Below are 17873 nucleotides of genomic sequence, written 5' to 3' on the forward strand. Positions count from 1 at the left end.
TATTCTCAGGGAGTATTGTTTGATGGAGTTTCTCTCGTACAAGAATCAGTGCTTGCTAGACCTTGCCTCTACGGAGGATGTGTGTCGGTGGAGGAAGATTGACGGACAGATCTATGGCTTTCTCCTCCTGAATTGTCAGGATTCGGTTCTTCGACACTTCATCTATGCTCATGATGATGCCTCTACTTTCTATGTGTGGCGGTTGCTTTGTGACCTGTATGGTGATGCCAATGATCAGCAGATGCTTTCTGCTTCTGGGTGCTCTGTAGCCAGTGATCTTATGGATACTTCTTTTGGAGATGTTCTTGCAGTGAAGGATAGTGGGCCAGTTTTGCTCATTGCATTTGAGGAGTTTGTTTCTCTTGTTGCCCTGCCTTGAGTTTCTGTGCATACTTCTCCTTGCCAAGATGATATCTCTGGTAATGTTTTTGAGGAAGACAGTGGGCTATCTTTGCTCACACCTTCTGAGGGGAATTTGTCTTCTACCGCTTCGCCTCCGATTCTTTCTTCGTCTACCAGTAACCAGGATGTGTTGCTGGTCCCTTTGCCTTCTATGGAGGAGACTGCTTCTACGCTGTGTGATGCTATTGAGGAGGCTACTACTACTTCAGTTACCACTACAATGAATGTTCCTATTTCCCTTACTCTATGTGAGGATTTTGGATCGTGGTCAGGTATGTCCGTGACCGTGTTTGGGGCACAGTGGTACTTCCAGGGATTGAAGGATTGGGATTTGGATTTGGTTGGGCATGTGGAGTCGTGACATCAGTTTTCAGAGGGGGCAGTTGAGTTCTAACATTTGGCGATGCCGACCTTCGAGGAGGGTGCTATTATACAGCGTTTGGCTACTCTTGGTACAGAGTTGGAGCAGATGGACTCTATTTCTTTTGAGGGTATTATCTTCTTGGAGCTACAGGCTTCTAGGGATTCCTCTGACACTGTGTTTATATTTGGGTTTGGCATCGATATTTGGAGTAGCACGATGCAACTTTCATGGTTGATTTCTTCTAGAAGAGCAGTGTACCTTGCAGCTTGTTCTGTTGCTATTGTAGCTGAGTTGTTGTGTGGAGCTTTCCTGGTACCTGTTGTTGCTGCTTTCTTTTGTCTTTGACAGAGGACGACTTCTTCGGCTTCTCGGAGTATGTTCAGCATCTGGTGCTGAGAGGGGGTGTTAGCACATTCATCCCCAGTTTTTGCCCATTTCTGGTGTCCTTTTGGAAGGGATAGGAGACAGGATGGAACATATGCATAGATCTTCATTAGATTTGGAGTTGGATTTGGAGACCGGGCATGGTTTTTAGTGAAAGGTTGCCAGGAAGAGAAGGGTGACAAGTTTGGGACTCTAGGAAGAGACAATGGGATGATGATAGTCATCCAAGAATAGAATTTGGAATCCCGTTATCAAGTTTAGCAGAGGGGGATGTCATGTGCATGCACATGTACATGCTGATCCCATGGCTGATCAACAAACAAAGACAAGATTAGAACCAGCTTTTGGAGCTTGTGCTGCTAGTATCGGCAGTACCACCTTGTGGAGGACACAGGAGACTATCGGCCAGTTTATGAAGGAGCTGCAGCATTTTATGGAATATTTGTCTAGGACCTGGCGGACAGCAGGTCGGCCAGTCCATAAGGTATTCAAGGGCCTATATAAGGCATGACTTGCTCAGTAGTTGATTCATTCACTCCTCTAGGGAGTAGGGTCACTAGATTAGATGTAGACTAGGTGTTTACCACCTTTTGATGGCAGCCTATGGCTGACCAAGACATGCACACCCTTTTTGTACTATATGAATATACTGAAACTCAACGATCTCTCTCTTCTATCCATCTCGCTTGCTTGCATTTTGCATCAGGTTTTTCCAGGATGGTGTTTAGGGCTGAAAGAAGACTCCAAGAGCTTCCGCATGTGACAATCAAAGTACATGCTTCTCGCAGCCTTGAATCTTCAACTTGAGCTGAGGAACTTTTCTTTGCCAGCATTGGGTTACACCATGCGTCATATTTACGATGTATCGATAGTCACTCAATATCACTGGGATAGGTAAACCCTGGATAAGAGAAGCATCTTCCATCATCAAATAAAACATGCATAAGAGCCCATAACTTCACCTGTCAATCAGATCATGTGGACCAAACACTCCTGTGTTAAAACAACAGTTCTCACAATTAGCATTGAATGAATAAACATCAATGGAGGAAATTAGTTTATTACCTGGAACTGATCCATGCCAAATGTGCATAGGTCTGTGGTTACATTGCTTTGCCCACCACCACCATGTCATGTGTACACATGGATATGATTGATTTTCAGTGCTAATCCCTGATTAGGCAGCATATAATAGTAGGATTTGAGCATTAGTAGCTTTAACAGGCATGTGAAGGCTATTTTGTGGACCAGATATCAGTCGGCTAGGCAAAGGAGGTGAGACACTTTCAGTGGGCAGCATATATAGATTTATGGGTCCATGGAACTAGTGGACAGCAGTCGGCTAGTTGAATAAGTCCTCCAAGAGCCTATAAAAAGGCACATTGTTCATTCATCTGATCCTCTCGAGGGCAGGTCATAGATAGGCAGTAGGTTACCCTTTTGGGAATTCCAAAGGCCATAGATTTGTATAGAACATACATCTTTTTGTATCATATGAATATACTGAAAATACAGCTCTCTCTCTCTCTCTCTCTCTCTCTCTCTATCTTTGTTGGTGATTTGCATCAAGGTTCGTATTCAGTTACGTAGGGCTGAAAGAAGACACACAGGGCTTCTCTGCATGTGACATTCATTACCACCACCACCACTAGGAGGTTTTTTGTTGAGAGGACAGTTGTAGGCAAAATGCCAAGTCTATGGCACTCCCCTTTATGGGCTACAGGGGTCTTAGAAGCAGGATCTAATTGCCAACGAGGTGATAGCTCAAGTGGTGCAGGTGTTTGCCTAGGACCTCTTGGTCCTGGGTTCAAAACCCCCCTTGGTACTTCCTCGGTGGCATCACCTACGGGCAGATAATTAAGTGCCTACGGGCGGTGAAAAATTAGTAACCATGGGAGGATCTTGGGCGTGAGGCCAGTCGAAAAAAAAGCAGCAGAGCAGGATCTAATTAAGATTTCTTTCCTGGGGGCCTCGATTTAGGTTGCTTAGAAATAGAGACCTGCCCGCTAGGTCTCTGGGTTGCAATACTGCTGCTCGGCGGTTTCTCCACACTTTTCTGTTCTTTTTCTTCCATCCACTTCATTGATGAGGACTTGTAGTGTCCTTTCGAGCGGCCGTCACCGTATCATGATAGATACGTGTGAAGTGTAATGCGTCCTCACAGGACTTTATTGCTTGAAGAAAGAATAGGTGGATGAGAATTTAGAGAGGACCTCTCTAAATTCTCAGGTGAAAGCATTAAAAGACTTGTCTAACAATTGAATAACCTGCAGTCGGCGGCAGTCTACAGTCTCATCTGGCTCTCTAACAAAAGCCTCAACAAACATTTGTTTAAGGGCTTCCCATAATGGAAGATTGTTATGAGCTTATGGAACATATGTGCATGCAATGTAATGATGGCCATATGTGTATGCAATGTAATGATGGCCATACCACAATTCTGCTAGTTGAACCATACGTGTGCAATGTGATGGTGGCTGCATCACAATTTTGGTTCATCCATACGTTGTGGATGGGTGCCAGCGGACAAGAAGAATGTAAGCGGTTTGTTGGTTGCCTGGCTCTTCTTACATAAATCCACATTATCAATTAGAAAGGGGTGAACTCCCAAGTTTATCGACAACCAGATATGGAATGAGTTAGTAAGTATGCAATCAAGAAATCTCTTTCATCTTACTGTTGCAACTTGTGATAGTGTGGACATACCCTTAAGGCTCTCCTTTTTCCCTTCAGGATGAACATGCACCTCTGTAGTGAGAGACCAAATTTTGGACCTCATTATGCTAGGAAGGCCTTGTAATGCATCAATCCTATTGGTTGAGCTTTGGTCTTGGATGAACGATCTAGACATTGTAGCATCATATTAACCATCTAGACAGAAGCATTGTAGCATCATATTAACCATCATATTAACATTGTAGCATCATATTAACCATCTAGACAGAAGCATTGTAGCATCATTTTAACCATCTAGATAGAAGCATTGGGGCTTGTGGAGGCAGCCGACAGCATTCAAGTCAGCCGACCAGCCTTAATAGCATTTATGGCATTTATAGTATTTTATGGCAGTCTGAACATATTCAGAGCTGCCGACTGCAGCAAACTGGCCGACCTGCATCAGTACCCGCATATAAATAGAAGCGCATCATCACCTATCAGATCATCAGCGTTTTAGTGGATGAAGGGGCATCTGACATCTGCGTTCCAGCCCTTCATCGCATTCAGTCCAGCATCGCATTCAAGAGAGCATTCAGCAAAGTGTTCTCCAGGAAGCCTTGGGAGCAGCATATTCAGATCATCAGCGTTTTAGTGGATGAAGGGGCATCTGACATCTGCGTTCCAGCCCTTCATCGCATTCAGTCCAGCATCGCATTCAAGAGAGCATTCAGCAAAGTGTTCTCCAGGAAGCCTTGGGAGCAGCATATTCAGCCACGCATCAGCATTCAGTCCATCCTATTCAGCAAACGCATCTATCTCCTCAGCGTTTCCTTCCCAGGTAACAGGAGAACATCAGTGTTTTCAGCATCACATCAGCATTGCTTCAGTCCCAAAGCCATCCCTTCAACGTTTCCTTCCTAGGAGACAAGGGAAAGACAGCGGGACAGCAGTACATTCAGCATATCAATATATTCAGCATATAGGCAGCATATTCAGCATCATAGATCTATTCAGATCTCATTGTAATTGCATTCATCATCTAATATAGCTGCATTGCATTGCATTGACACATATTTGTCTATCTCTTAAACATCATTAAGTGTAGTTTAGTTAGACTAAGGTTGTGATTACTACGGTCGAAGACCTCACATGTCACACAGGGGTGGAGTGAGAGTGCTAGGCTCAATACTCAGGAAAAGAAGACTAAAGAAAGTGTTCAGGGACAAGGCATGAAGGGATAGGGGACAGGATGGAACATATGCATAGATCTTCATTAGATTTGGAGTTGGATTTGGAGACCGGGCATGGTTTTTAGTGAAAGGTTGCCAGGAAGAGAAGGGTGACAAGTTTGGGACTCTAGGAAGAGACAATGGGATGATGATAGTCATCCAAGAATAGAATTTGGAATCCTGTTATCAAGTTTAGCAGAGGGGGATGTCATGTGCATGCACATGTACATGCTGATCCCATGGCTGATCAACAAACAAAGACAAGATTAGAACCAGCTTTTGGAGCTTGTGCTGCTAGTATGGGCAGTACCACCTTGTGGAGGACACAGGAGACTATCGGCCAGTTTATGAAGGAGCTGCAGCATTTTATGGAATATTTGTCTAGGACCTGGCGGACAGCAGGTCGGCCAGTCCATAAGGTATTCAAGGGCCTATATAAGGCATGACTTGCTCAGTAGTTGATTCATTCACTCCTCTAGGGAGTAGGGTCACTAGATTAGATGTAGACTAGGTGTTTACCACCTTTTGATGGCAGCCTATGGCTGACCAAGACATGCACACCCTTTTTGTACTATATGAATATACTGAAACTCAACGATCTCTCTCTTCTATCCATCTCGCTTGCTTGCATTTTGCATCAGGTTTTTCCAGGATGGTGTTTAGGGCTGAAAGAAGACTCCAAGAGCTTCCGCATGTGACAATCAAAGTACATGCTTCTCGCAGCCTTGAATCTTCAACTTGAGCTTAGGAACTTTTCTTTGCCAGCATTGGGTTACACCATGCGTCATATTTACGATGTATCGATAGTCACTCAATATCACTGGGATAGGTAAACCCTGGATAAGAGAAGCATCTTCCATCATCAAATAAAACATGCATAAGAGCCCATAACTTCACCTGTCAATCAGATCATGTGGACCAAACACTCCTGTGTTAAAACAACAGTTCTCACAATTAGCATTGAATGAATAAACATCAATGGAGGAAATTAGTTTATTACCTGGAACTGATCCATGCCAAATGTGCATAGGTCTGTGGTTACATTGCTTTGCCCACCACCACCATGTCATGTGTACACATGGATATGATTGATTTTCAGTGCTAATCCCTGATTAGGCAGCATATAATAGTAGGATTTGAGCATTAGTAGCTTTAACAGGCATGTGAAGGCTATTTTGTGGACCAGATATCAGTCGGCTAGGCAAAGGAGGTGAGACACTTCCAGTGGGCAGCATATATAGATTTATGGGTCCATGGAACTAGTGGACAGCAGTCGGCTAGTTGAATAAGTCCTCCAAGAGCCTATAAAAAGGCACATTGTTCATTGTAGTTCATCTGATCCTCTCGAGGGCAGGTCATAGATAGGCAGTAGGTTACCCTTTTGGGAATTCCAAAGGCCATAGATTTGTATAGAACATACATCTTTTTGTATCATATGAATATACTGAAAATACAGCTCTCTCTCTCTCTCTCTCTCTCTCTCTCTATCTTTGTTGGTGATTTGCATCAAGGTTCGTATTCAGTTACGTAGGGCTGAAAGAAGACACACAGGGCTTCTCTGCATGTGACATTCATTACCACCACCACCACTAGGAGGTTTTTTGTTGAGAGGACAGTTGTAGGCAAAATGCCAAGTCTATGGCACTCCCCTTTATGGGCTACAAGGGTCTTAGAAGCAGGATCTAATTGCCAATGAGGTGATAGCTCAAGTGGTGCAGGTGTTTGCCTAGGACCTCTTGGTCCTGGGTTCAAAACCCCCCTTGGTACTTCCTCGGTGGCATCACCTACGGGCAGATAATTAAGTGCCTACGGGCGGTGAAAAATCAGTAACCATGGGAGGATCTTGGGCCTGAGGCGAGTCGAAAAAAAAGCAGCAGCAGGATCTAATTAAGATTTCTTTCCTGGGGGCCTCGATTTAGGTTGCTTAGAAATAGAGACCTGCCCGCTAGGTCTCTGGGTTGCAATACTGCTGCTCGGCGGTTTCTCCACACTTTTCTGTTCTTTTTCTTCCATCCACTTCATTGATGAGGACTTGTAGTGTCCTTTCGAGCGGCCGTCACCGTATCATGATAGATACGTGTGAAGTGTAATGCGTCCTCACAGGACTTTATTGCTTGAAGAAAGAATAGGTGGATGAGAATTTAGAGAGGACCTCTCTAAATTCTCAGGTGAAAGCATTAAAAGACTTGTCTAACAATTGAATAACCTGCAGTCGGCGGCAGTCTACAGTCTCATCTGGCTCTCTAACAAAAGCCTCAACAAACATTTGTTTAAGGGCTTCCCATAATGGAAGATTGTTATGAGCTTATGGAACATATGTGCATGCAATGTAATGATGGCCATATGTGTATGCAATGTAATGATGGCCATACCACAATTTTGCTAGTTGAACCATACGTGTGCAATGTGATGGTGGCTGCATCACAATTTTGGTTCATCCATACGTTGTGGATGGGTGCCAGCGGACAAGAAGAATGTAAGCGGTTTGTTGGTTGCCTGGCTCTTCTTACATAAATCCACATTATCAATTAGAAAGGGGTGAACTCCCAAGTTTATAGACAACCAGATATGGAATGAGTTAGTAAGTATGCAATCAAGAAATCTCTTTCATCTTACTGTTGCAACTTGTGATAGTGTGGACATACCCGTAAGGCTCTCCTTTTTCCCTTCAGGATGAACATGCACCTCTGTAGTGAGAGACCAAATTTTGGACCTCATTATGCTAGGAAGGCCTTGTAATGCATCAATCCTATTGGTTGAGCTTTGGTCTTGGATGAACGATCTAGACATTGTAGCATCATATTAACCATCTAGACAGAAGCATTGTAGCATCATATTAACCATCATATTAACATTGTAGCATCATATTAACCATCTAGATAGAAGCATTGTAGCATCATATTAACCATCTAGATAGAAGCATTGGGGCTTGTGGAGGCAGCCGACAGCATTCAAGTCAGCCGACCAGCCTTAATAGCATTTATGGCATTTATAGTATTTTATGGCAGTCTGAACATATTCAGAGCTGCCGACTGCAGCAAACTGGCCGACCTGCATCAGTACCCGCATATAAATAGAAGCGCATCATCACCTATCAGATCATCAGCGTTTTAGTGGATGAAGGGGCATCTGACATCTGCGTTCCAGCCCTTCATCGCATTCAGTCCAGCATCGCATTCAAGAGAGCATTCAGCAAAGTGTTCTCCAGGAAGCCTTGGGAGCAGCATATTCAGATCATCAGCGTTTTAGTGGATGAAGGGGCATCTGACATCTGCGTTCCAGCCCTTCATCGCATTCAGTCCAGCATCGCATTCAAGAGAGCATTCAGCAAAGTGTTCTCCAGGAAGCCTTGGGAGCAGCATATTCAGCCACGCATCAGCATTCAGTCCATCCTATTCAGCAAACGCATCTATCTCCTCAGCGTTTCCTTCCCAGGTAACAGGAGAACATCAGTGTTTTCAGCATCACATCAGCATTGCTTCAGTCCCAAAGCCATCCCTTCAGCGTTTCCTTCCTAGGAGACAAGGGAAAGACAGCGGGACAGCAGTACATTCAGCATATCAATATATTCAGCATATAGGCAGCATATTCAGCATCATAGATCTATTCAGATCTCATTGTAATTGCATTCATCATCTAATATAGCTGCATTGCATTGCATTGACACATATTTGTCTATCTCTTAAACATCATTAAGTGTAGTTTAGTTAGACTAAGGTTGTGATTACTACGGTCGAAGACCTCACATGTCACACAGGGGTGGAGTGAGAGTGCTAGGCTCAATACTCAGGAAAAGAAGACTAAAGAAAGTGTTCAGGGACAAGGCATGAAGGGATAGGGGACAGGATGGAACATATGCATAGATCTTCATTAGATTTGGAGTTGGATTTGGAGACCGGGCATGGTTTTTAGTGAAAGGTTGCCAGGAAGAGAAGGGTGACAAGTTTGGGACTCTAGGAAGAGACAATGGGATGATGATAGTCATCCAAGAATAGAATTTGGAATCCTGTTATCAAGTTTAGCAGAGGGGGATGTCATGTGCATGCACATGTACATGCTGATCCCATGGCTGATCAACAAATAAAGACAAGATTAGAACCAGCTTTTGGAGCTTGTGCTGCTAGTATGGGCAGTACCACCTTGTGGAGGACACAGGAGACTATCGGCCAGTTTATGAAGGAGCTGCAGCATTTTATGGAATATTTGTCTAGGACCTGGCGGACAGCAGGTCGGCCAGTCCATAAGGTATTCAAGGGCCTATATAAGGCATGACTTGCTCAGTAGTTGATTCATTCACTCCTCTAGGGAGTAGGGTCACTAGATTAGATGTAGACTAGGTGTTTACCACCTTTTGATGGCAGCCTATGGCTGACCAAGACATGCACACCCTTTTTGTACTATATGAATATACTGAAACTCAACGATCTCTCTCTTCTATCCATCTCGCTTGCTTGCATTTTGCATCAGGTTTTTCCAGGATGGTGTTTAGGGCTGAAAGAAGACTCCAAGAGCTTCCGCATGTGACAATCAAAGTACATGCTTCTCGCAGCCTTGAATCTTCAACTTGAGCTGAGGAACTTTTCTTTGCCAGCATTGGGTTACACCATGCGTCATATTTACGATGTATCGATAGTCACTCAATATCACTGGGATAGGTAAACCCTGGATAAGAGAAGCATCTTCCATCATCAAATAAAACATGCATAAGAGCCCATAACTTCACCTGTCAATCAGATCATGTGGACCAAACACTCCTGTGTTAAAACAACAGTTCTCACAATTAGCATTGAATGAATAAACATCAATGGAGGAAATTAGTTTATTACCTGGAACTGATCCATGCCAAATGTGCATAGGTCTGTGGTTACATTGCTTTGCCCACCACCACCATGTCATGTGTACACATGGATATGATTGATTTTCAGTGCTAATCCTTGATTAGGCAGCATATAATAGTAGGATTTGAGCATTAGTAGCTTTCACAGGCATGTGAAGGCTATTTTGTGGACCAGATATCAGTCGGCTAGGCAAAGGAGGTGAGACACTTCCAGTGGGCAGCATATATAGATTTATGGGTCCATGGAACTAGTGGACAGCAGTCGGCTAGTTGAATAAGTCCTCCAAGAGCCTATAAAAAGGCACATTGTTCATTGTAGTTCATCTGATCCTCTCGAGGGCAGGTCATAGATAGGCAGTAGGTTACCCTTTTGGGAATTCCAAAGGCCATAGATTTGTATAGAACATACATCTTTTTGTATCATATGAATATACTGAAAATACAGCTCTCTCTCTCTCTCTCTCTCTCTCTCTCTCTCTCTCTCTCTATCTTTGTTGGTGATTTGCATCAAGGTTCGTATTCAGTTACGTAGGGCTGAAAGAAGACACACAGGGCTTCTCTGCATGTGACATTCATTACCACCACCACCACTAGGAGGTTTTTTGTTGAGAGGACAGTTGTAGGCAAAATGCCAAGTCTATGGCACTCCCCTTTATGGGCTACAAGGGTCTTAGAAGCAGGATCTAATTGCCAATGAGGTGATAGCTCAAGTGGTGCAGGTGTTTGCCTAGGACCTCTTGGTCCTGGGTTCAAAACCCCCCTTGGTACTTCCTCGGTGGCATCACCTACGGGCAGATAATTAAGTGCCTACGGGCGGTGAAAAATCAGTAACCATGGGAGGATCTTGGGCCTGAGGCGAGTCGAAAAAAAAGCAGCAGCAGGATCTAATTAAGATTTCTTTCCTGGGGGCCTCGATTTAGGTTGCTTAGAAATAGAGACCTGCCCGCTAGGTCTCTGGGTTGCAATACTGCTGCTCGGCGGTTTCTCCACACTTTTCTGTTCTTTTTCTTCCATCCACTTCATTGATGAGGACTTCTAGTGTCCTTTCGAGCGGCCGTCACCGTATCATGATAGATACGTGTGAAGTGTAATGCGTCCTCACAGGACTTTATTGCTTGAAGAAAGAATAGGTGGATGAGAATTTAGAGAGGACCTCTCTAAATTCTCAGGTGAAAGCATTAAAAGACTTGTCTAACAATTGAATAACCTGCAGTCGGCGGCAGTCTACAGTCTCATCTGGCTCTCTAACAAAAGCCTCAACAAACATTTGTTTAAGGGCTTCCCATAATGGAAGATTGTTATGAGCTTATGGAACATATGTGCATGCAATGTAATGATGGCCATATGTGTATGCAATGTAATGATGGCCATACCACAATTTTGCTAGTTGAACCATACGTGTGCAATGTGATGGTGGCTGCATCACAATTTTGGTTCATCCATACGTTGTGGATGGGTGCCAGCGGACAAGAAGAATGTAAGCGGTTTGTTGGTTGCCTGGCTCTTCTTACATAAATCCACATTATCAATTAGAAAGGGGTGAACTCCCAAGTTTATCGACAACCAGATATGGAATGAGTTAGTAAGTATGCAATCAAGAAATCTCTTTCATCTTACTGTTGCAACTTGTGATAGTGTGGACATACCCTTAAGGCTCTCCTTTTTCCCTTCAGGATGAACATGCACCTCTGTAGTGAGAGACCAAATTTTGGACCTCATTATGCTAGGAAGGCCTTGTAATGCATCAATCCTATTGGTTGAGCTTTGGTCTTGGATGAACGATCTAGACATTGTAGCATCATATTAACCATCTAGACAGAAGCATTGTAGCATCATATTAACCATCATATTAACATTGTAGCATCATATTAACCATCTAGACAGAAGCATTGTAGCATCATATTAACCATCTAGATAGAAGCATTGGGGCTTGTGGAGGCAGCCGACAGCATTCAAGTCAGCCGACCAGCCTTAATAGCATTTATGGCATTTATAGTATTTTATGGCAGTCTGAACATATTCAGAGCTGCCGACTGCAGCAAACTGGCCGACCTGCATCAGTACCCGCATATAAATAGAAGCGCATCATCACCTATCAGATCATCAGCGTTTTAGTGGATGAAGGGGCATCTGACATCTGCGTTCCAGCCCTTCATCGCATTCAGTCCAGCATCGCATTCAAGAGAGCATTCAGCAAAGTGTTCTCCAGGAAGCCTTGGGAGCAGCATATTCAGATCATCAGCGTTTTAGTGGATGAAGGGGCATCTGACATCTGCGTTCCAGCCCTTCATCGCATTCAGTCCAGCATCGCATTCAAGAGAGCATTCAGCAAAGTGTTCTCCAGGAAGCCTTGGGAGCAGCATATTCAGCCACGCATCAGCATTCAGTCCATCCTATTCAGCAAACGCATCTATCTCCTCAGCGTTTCCTTCCCAGGTAACAGGAGAACATCAGTGTTTTCAGCATCACATCAGCATTGCTTCAGTCCCAAAGCCATCCCTTCAGCGTTTCCTTCCTAGGAGACAAGGGAAAGACAGCGGGACAGCAGTACATTCAGCATATCAATATATTCAGCATATAGGCAGCATATTCAGCATCATAGATCTATTCAGATCTCATTGTAATTGCATTCATCATCTAATATAGCTGCATTGCATTGCATTGACACATATTTGTCTATCTCTTAAACATCATTAAGTGTAGTTTAGTTAGACTAAGGTTGTGATTACTACGGTCGAAGACCTCACATGTCACACAGGGGTGGAGTGAGAGTGCTAGGCTCAATACTCAGGAAAAGAAGACTAAAGAAAGTGTTCAGGGACAAGGCATGAAGGGATAGGGGACAGGATGGAACATATGCATAGATCTTCATTAGATTTGGAGTTGGATTTGGAGACCGGGCATGGTTTTTAGTGAAAGGTTGCCAGGAAGAGAAGGGTGACAAGTTTGGGACTCTAGGAAGAGACAATGGGATGATGATAGTCATCCAAGAATAGAATTTGGAATCCTGTTATCAAGTTTAGCAGAGGGGGATGTCATGTGCATGCACATGTACATGCTGATCCCATGGCTGATCAACAAATAAAGACAAGATTAGAACCAGCTTTTGGAGCTTGTGCTGCTAGTATGGGCAGTACCACCTTGTGGAGGACACAGGAGACTATCGGCCAGTTTATGAAGGAGCTGCAGCATTTTATGGAATATTTGTCTAGGACCTGGCGGACAGCAGGTCGGCCAGTCCATAAGGTATTCAAGGGCCTATATAAGGCATGACTTGCTCAGTAGTTGATTCATTCACTCCTCTAGGGAGTAGGGTCACTAGATTAGATGTAGACTAGGTGTTTACCACCTTTTGATGGCAGCCTATGGCTGACCAAGACATGCACACCCTTTTTGTACTATATGAATATACTGAAACTCAACGATCTCTCTCTTCTATCCATCTCGCTTGCTTGCATTTTGCATCAGGTTTTTCCAGGATGGTGTTTAGGGCTGAAAGAAGACTCCAAGAGCTTCCGCATGTGACAATCAAAGTACATGCTTCTCGCAGCCTTGAATCTTCAACTTGAGCTTAGGAACTTTTCTTTGCCAGCATTGGGTTACACCATGCGTCATATTTACGATGTATCGATAGTCACTCAATATCACTGGGATAGGTAAACCCTGGATAAGAGAAGCATCTTCCATCATCAAATAAAACATGCATAAGAGCCCATAACTTCACCTGTCAATCAGATCATGTGGACCAAACACTCCTGTGTTAAAACAACAGTTCTCACAATTAGCATTGAATGAATAAACATCAATGGAGGAAATTAGTTTATTACCTGGAACTGATCCATGCCAAATGTGCATAGGTCTGTGGTTACATTGCTTTGCCCACCACCACCATGTCATGTGTACACATGGATATGATTGATTTTCAGTGCTAATCCCTGATTAGGCAGCATATAATAGTAGGATTTGAGCATTAGTAGCTTTAACAGGCATGTGAAGGCTATTTTGTGGACCAGATATCAGTCGGCTAGGCAAAGGAGGTGAGACACTTCCAGTGGGCAGCATATATAGATTTATGGGTCCATGGAACTAGTGGACAGCAGTCGGCTAGTTGAATAAGTCCTCCAAGAGCCTATAAAAAGGCACATTGTTCATTGTAGTTCATCTGATCCTCTCGAGGGCAGGTCATAGATAGGCAGTAGGTTACCCTTTTGGGAATTCCAAAGGCCATAGATTTGTATAGAACATACATCTTTTTGTATCATATGAATATACTGAAAATACAGCTCTCTCTCTCTCTCTCTCTCTCTCTCTCTCTCTCTCTATCTTTGTTGGTGATTTGCATCAAGGTTCGTATTCAGTTACGTAGGGCTGAAAGAAGACACACAGGGCTTCTCTGCATGTGACATTCATTACCACCACCACCACTAGGAGGTTTTTTGTTGAGAGGACAGTTGTAGGCAAAATGCCAAGTCTATGGCACTCCCCTTTATGGGCTACAGGGGTCTTAGAAGCAGGATCTAATTGCCAATGAGGTGATAGCTCAAGTGGTGCAGGTGTTTACCTAGGACCTCTTGGTCCTGGGTTCAAAACCCCCCTTGGTACTTCCTCGGTGGCATCACCTACGGGCAGATAATTAAGTGCCTACGGGCGGTGAAAAATCAGTAACCATGGGAGGATCTTGGGCCTGAGGCGAGTCGAAAAAAAAGCAGCAGCAGGATCTAATTAAGATTTCTTTCCTGGGGGCCTCGATTTAGGTTGCTTAGAAATAGAGACCTGCCCGCTAGGTCTCTGGGTTGCAATACTGCTGCTCGGCGGTTTCTCCACACTTTTCTGTTCTTTTTCTTCCATCCACTTCATTGATGAGGACTTGTAGTGTCCTTTCGAGCGGCCGTCACCGTATCATGATAGATACGTGTGAAGTGTAATGCGTCCTCACAGGACTTTATTGCTTGAAGAAAGAATAGGTGGATGAGAATTTAGAGAGGACCTCTCTAAATTCTCAGGTGAAAGCATTAAAAGACTTGTCTAACAATTGAATAACCTGCAGTCGGCGGCAGTCTACAGTCTCATCTGGCTCTCTAACAAAAGCCTCAACAAACATTTGTTTAAGGGCTTCCCATAATGGGCTTACACTTTAGATCTTGGCACCAAGAGGAGGCGCGACCTTTCAAAAACATTTCCACCACCAACATTTTGTGCTTCTCTTGATAGTGCATAATGGCGAAATGTGAATCCCATTTACTTAACTAAGCTTTAAGAAAATCTGGGCCTTTCCTTCTGCTCTCCAGAAAGCATTTTCGGAGTGAAAGGTGGGGTAGGTAGCCAAAGAGATAAATGGCCCTGGTTGAGGGGTAGCCCATCGTTGCTCCCCAAGAGTAACTCTAGTCTGCAAATCCTATACTTGCTGATATAAAGCTCTCAGCTTAAGAGGATCCACGAGAATCATTTATGGTTGCGGTTGGGGTGTACCCACGGTGGCCTGTGAGAAAGCTAGGAGAGGATACACTCTCTTAATTTCTCTAATTGGCCCTATAACATTGTGATTTACATTGGAGCTATATAATTCTCTATGCAATTAATATGAGCCGATTTTGTGTAAAATTAGGCAGGACTAGGGTTGATTGTTCCTTCTAGGATTGGTCAATGTAGACCCATTGGGTATTTAGTAGATGTTAATAAATCTCTCTCTCTACTAGCCTGAGAGAGAGAGAGAGAGAGAGAGAGAGAGAGAGAGAAAGAGAGCTGAGCCAAAGGAGCACATATGATCTATATGATGGCACCGGAGTGCAAGGAATAGGATGTAAACTTGCTGAAGAGCACTATGCCAGCAAGAGAGAGAGAGAGAGAGAGAGAGAGAGAGAGAGAGAGAGAGGAGGAGTTGTTTTAACGTCATAGCCAAGGAAGCAGACCATATATGATCCAAAAAAGCAAGGCAATCCTACTGAGAAATCTAACTGGAAAGCAATAGTATTGGCTTTTTCTATATGCAGCTATCTGGTCGCCCTCAACGTGATCTCATTCATATATTCTTGCTGGCAGCTGGTCCTACTTGGACGGTCCAGTGTCAGTGAGGACTTCCCTACTTACAACAAAACACTCTTCGTATATGCCTGTGATCAGGTGAATTTTTGGTACAGTATGCAACCTTGGTTTCATTATACAGAATTTTTGAGTAGCTTGCTTTACATGCGAGTATCAGGCTTAATGCTTTTTTATGTGTGAATGTAGGTACTAGCGTTGTTGCTGTTCTCAGCAAGCACAGCAGCTGCAACGGCAGCGCAGCTTTCTCGACATGGCTTACATAACATCTGGCCACCAGCCTGTTCCACCTGGAAGCTATGGCTTTTCTGCTCGAAAGCAGACGCTGCTGTTGTGATGAGTTTTTTCTCCTCTTTTTTGGTCATATCATCCTCTGTCTTCTCCAGCTACCACTTGTCAAAGGCGCTGCGAGATTGATTTGTTAAATATTTAAAAATCTTGTTGAGGCAAATAAGGTTCCAGAATTCTCAAGCACATTGCTTGTTGCTCCAAGGTGGTCGATCACCTTTGATAGACTTCAACAAGACACCAACCATACACAACAGCGTTCTTTTGCTCCTATTATTGCGAGTCTATGATGATGACCAGTTGGTTTGTTAGTAACAGATGTTTGCCACGTGCATGCAATGGGGCATCACTGCATGATGTGAACATGAGCCTCCCATGGAAGATTGTTATGAGCTTATGGAACATATGTGCATGCAATGTAATGATGGCCATATGTGTATGCAATGTAATGATGGCCATACCACAATTTTGGCTAATTGAACCGTACGTGTATGCAATGTGATGGTGGCTGCATCACAATTTTGGTTCATCCATACGTTGTGGATGGGTGCCAGCCGACAAGAAGAATGTAAGCGGTTTGTTGGCTGCCTGGCTCTTCTTACATAAATCCACATTATCAATTAGAAAGGGGTGAACTCCCAAGTTTATAGACAACCAGATATGGAATGAGTTAGTAAGTATGCAATCAAGAAATCTCTTTCATCTTACTGTTGCAACTTGTGATAGTGTGGACATACCCTTAAGGCTCTCCTTTTTCCCTTCAGGATGAACATGCACCTCTGTAGTGAGAGACCAAATTTTGGACCTCATTATGCTAGGAAGGCCTTGTAATGCATCAATCCTATTGGTTGAGCTTTGGTCTTGGATGAACGAGATGTAGGAGAATGATTTCCACATTGTGGTCATGTTCCACTTTGAGCAAGACTTTAGTCAAGACTTGCAATTCTTTGGTCCCTTAGTGAACAGTGTGATATAATGTGCAAGTGATGAGAGTTGCTGAGTCCTAAGCTACAACTCTAGATCAGCCAACTCTTTCCGTGTCATAGCCAAGTTAGTGTGCCACATGCTATCATATGATAGTCCACAGTTCTAGGCGCTGCGCCTGTACGGCTTCGAAATTTGAATTAGCTGTTGCTTCAAGGGAAGTAGCGAATAATTTTCACACACATCAGTTTTGCATAATTCATTCCTTGTACAAAGGATTCTTTTTGTATAGAATAAGATTTTTTTTTCTCTTTATATGAAAGTTCTTTCAAATGAAAATGTGAAAAATGAATAGAAGAAATAAATCATATGATTTGACATCTAATCCCTAATATCTTATCTATCTTCTAACCTAAATTATAATCTCACATCTAGTCTCTAATCTTATTTATATTGTAACCTTTAAATCCTCTCAAACTAGTCTACTATAGCCTCTAAAACTTCTAGCATAATCTAAACACCTCCTATAACTCTAATTTGGTGTAGCTTGTAATCTTAAAGTATTTTATGCTTTATCTTTTTGAATGAAAGAGCTTTCTTGCAAAAATGTCTTTTATACAAAAACAATCTTTCATGGGAGAGATTTGAATAAAATTGAAGATTTTTTTTTGAGAAGTACATGAATAATAATGTATTATTTGAATAAATAGATTATTTGAGATAAATAATACAGCTTAAATTTTGATCT

The 17873-nt window shown here is 43.2% G+C and overlaps 1 protein-coding gene across 2 annotated transcripts in view; it reads left to right on the forward strand.

Moving 5' to 3' along the window:
* The window catches only part of LOC147611686 (uncharacterized), a 31318-nt gene extending 14410 nt beyond the window's left edge, over window positions 1-16908 (forward strand). The window contains exons 2-3 of one of the 2 annotated variants that reach the window (XM_086784738.1): window positions 15865-15994; window positions 16103-16908. In XM_086784738.1, the coding sequence (XP_086640864.1) occupies window positions 15865-15994; window positions 16103-16330 (358 nt within the window). In that variant the 3' untranslated portion in view covers window positions 16331-16908. The remainder of the gene's footprint in view (window positions 1-15864; window positions 15995-16102) is intronic. The other variant, XM_086784739.1, reaches the window with a different exon arrangement.
* The last annotated feature ends 965 nt before the right edge of the window (window positions 16909-17873 follow it).

This window comes from Cibotium barometz, chromosome 47, assembly GCF_041138505.1.
Source record: "Cibotium barometz isolate CiBa-2024 chromosome 47, ASM4113850v1, whole genome shotgun sequence".
Lineage (NCBI taxonomy): Eukaryota > Viridiplantae > Streptophyta > Polypodiopsida > Cyatheales > Cibotiaceae > Cibotium > Cibotium barometz.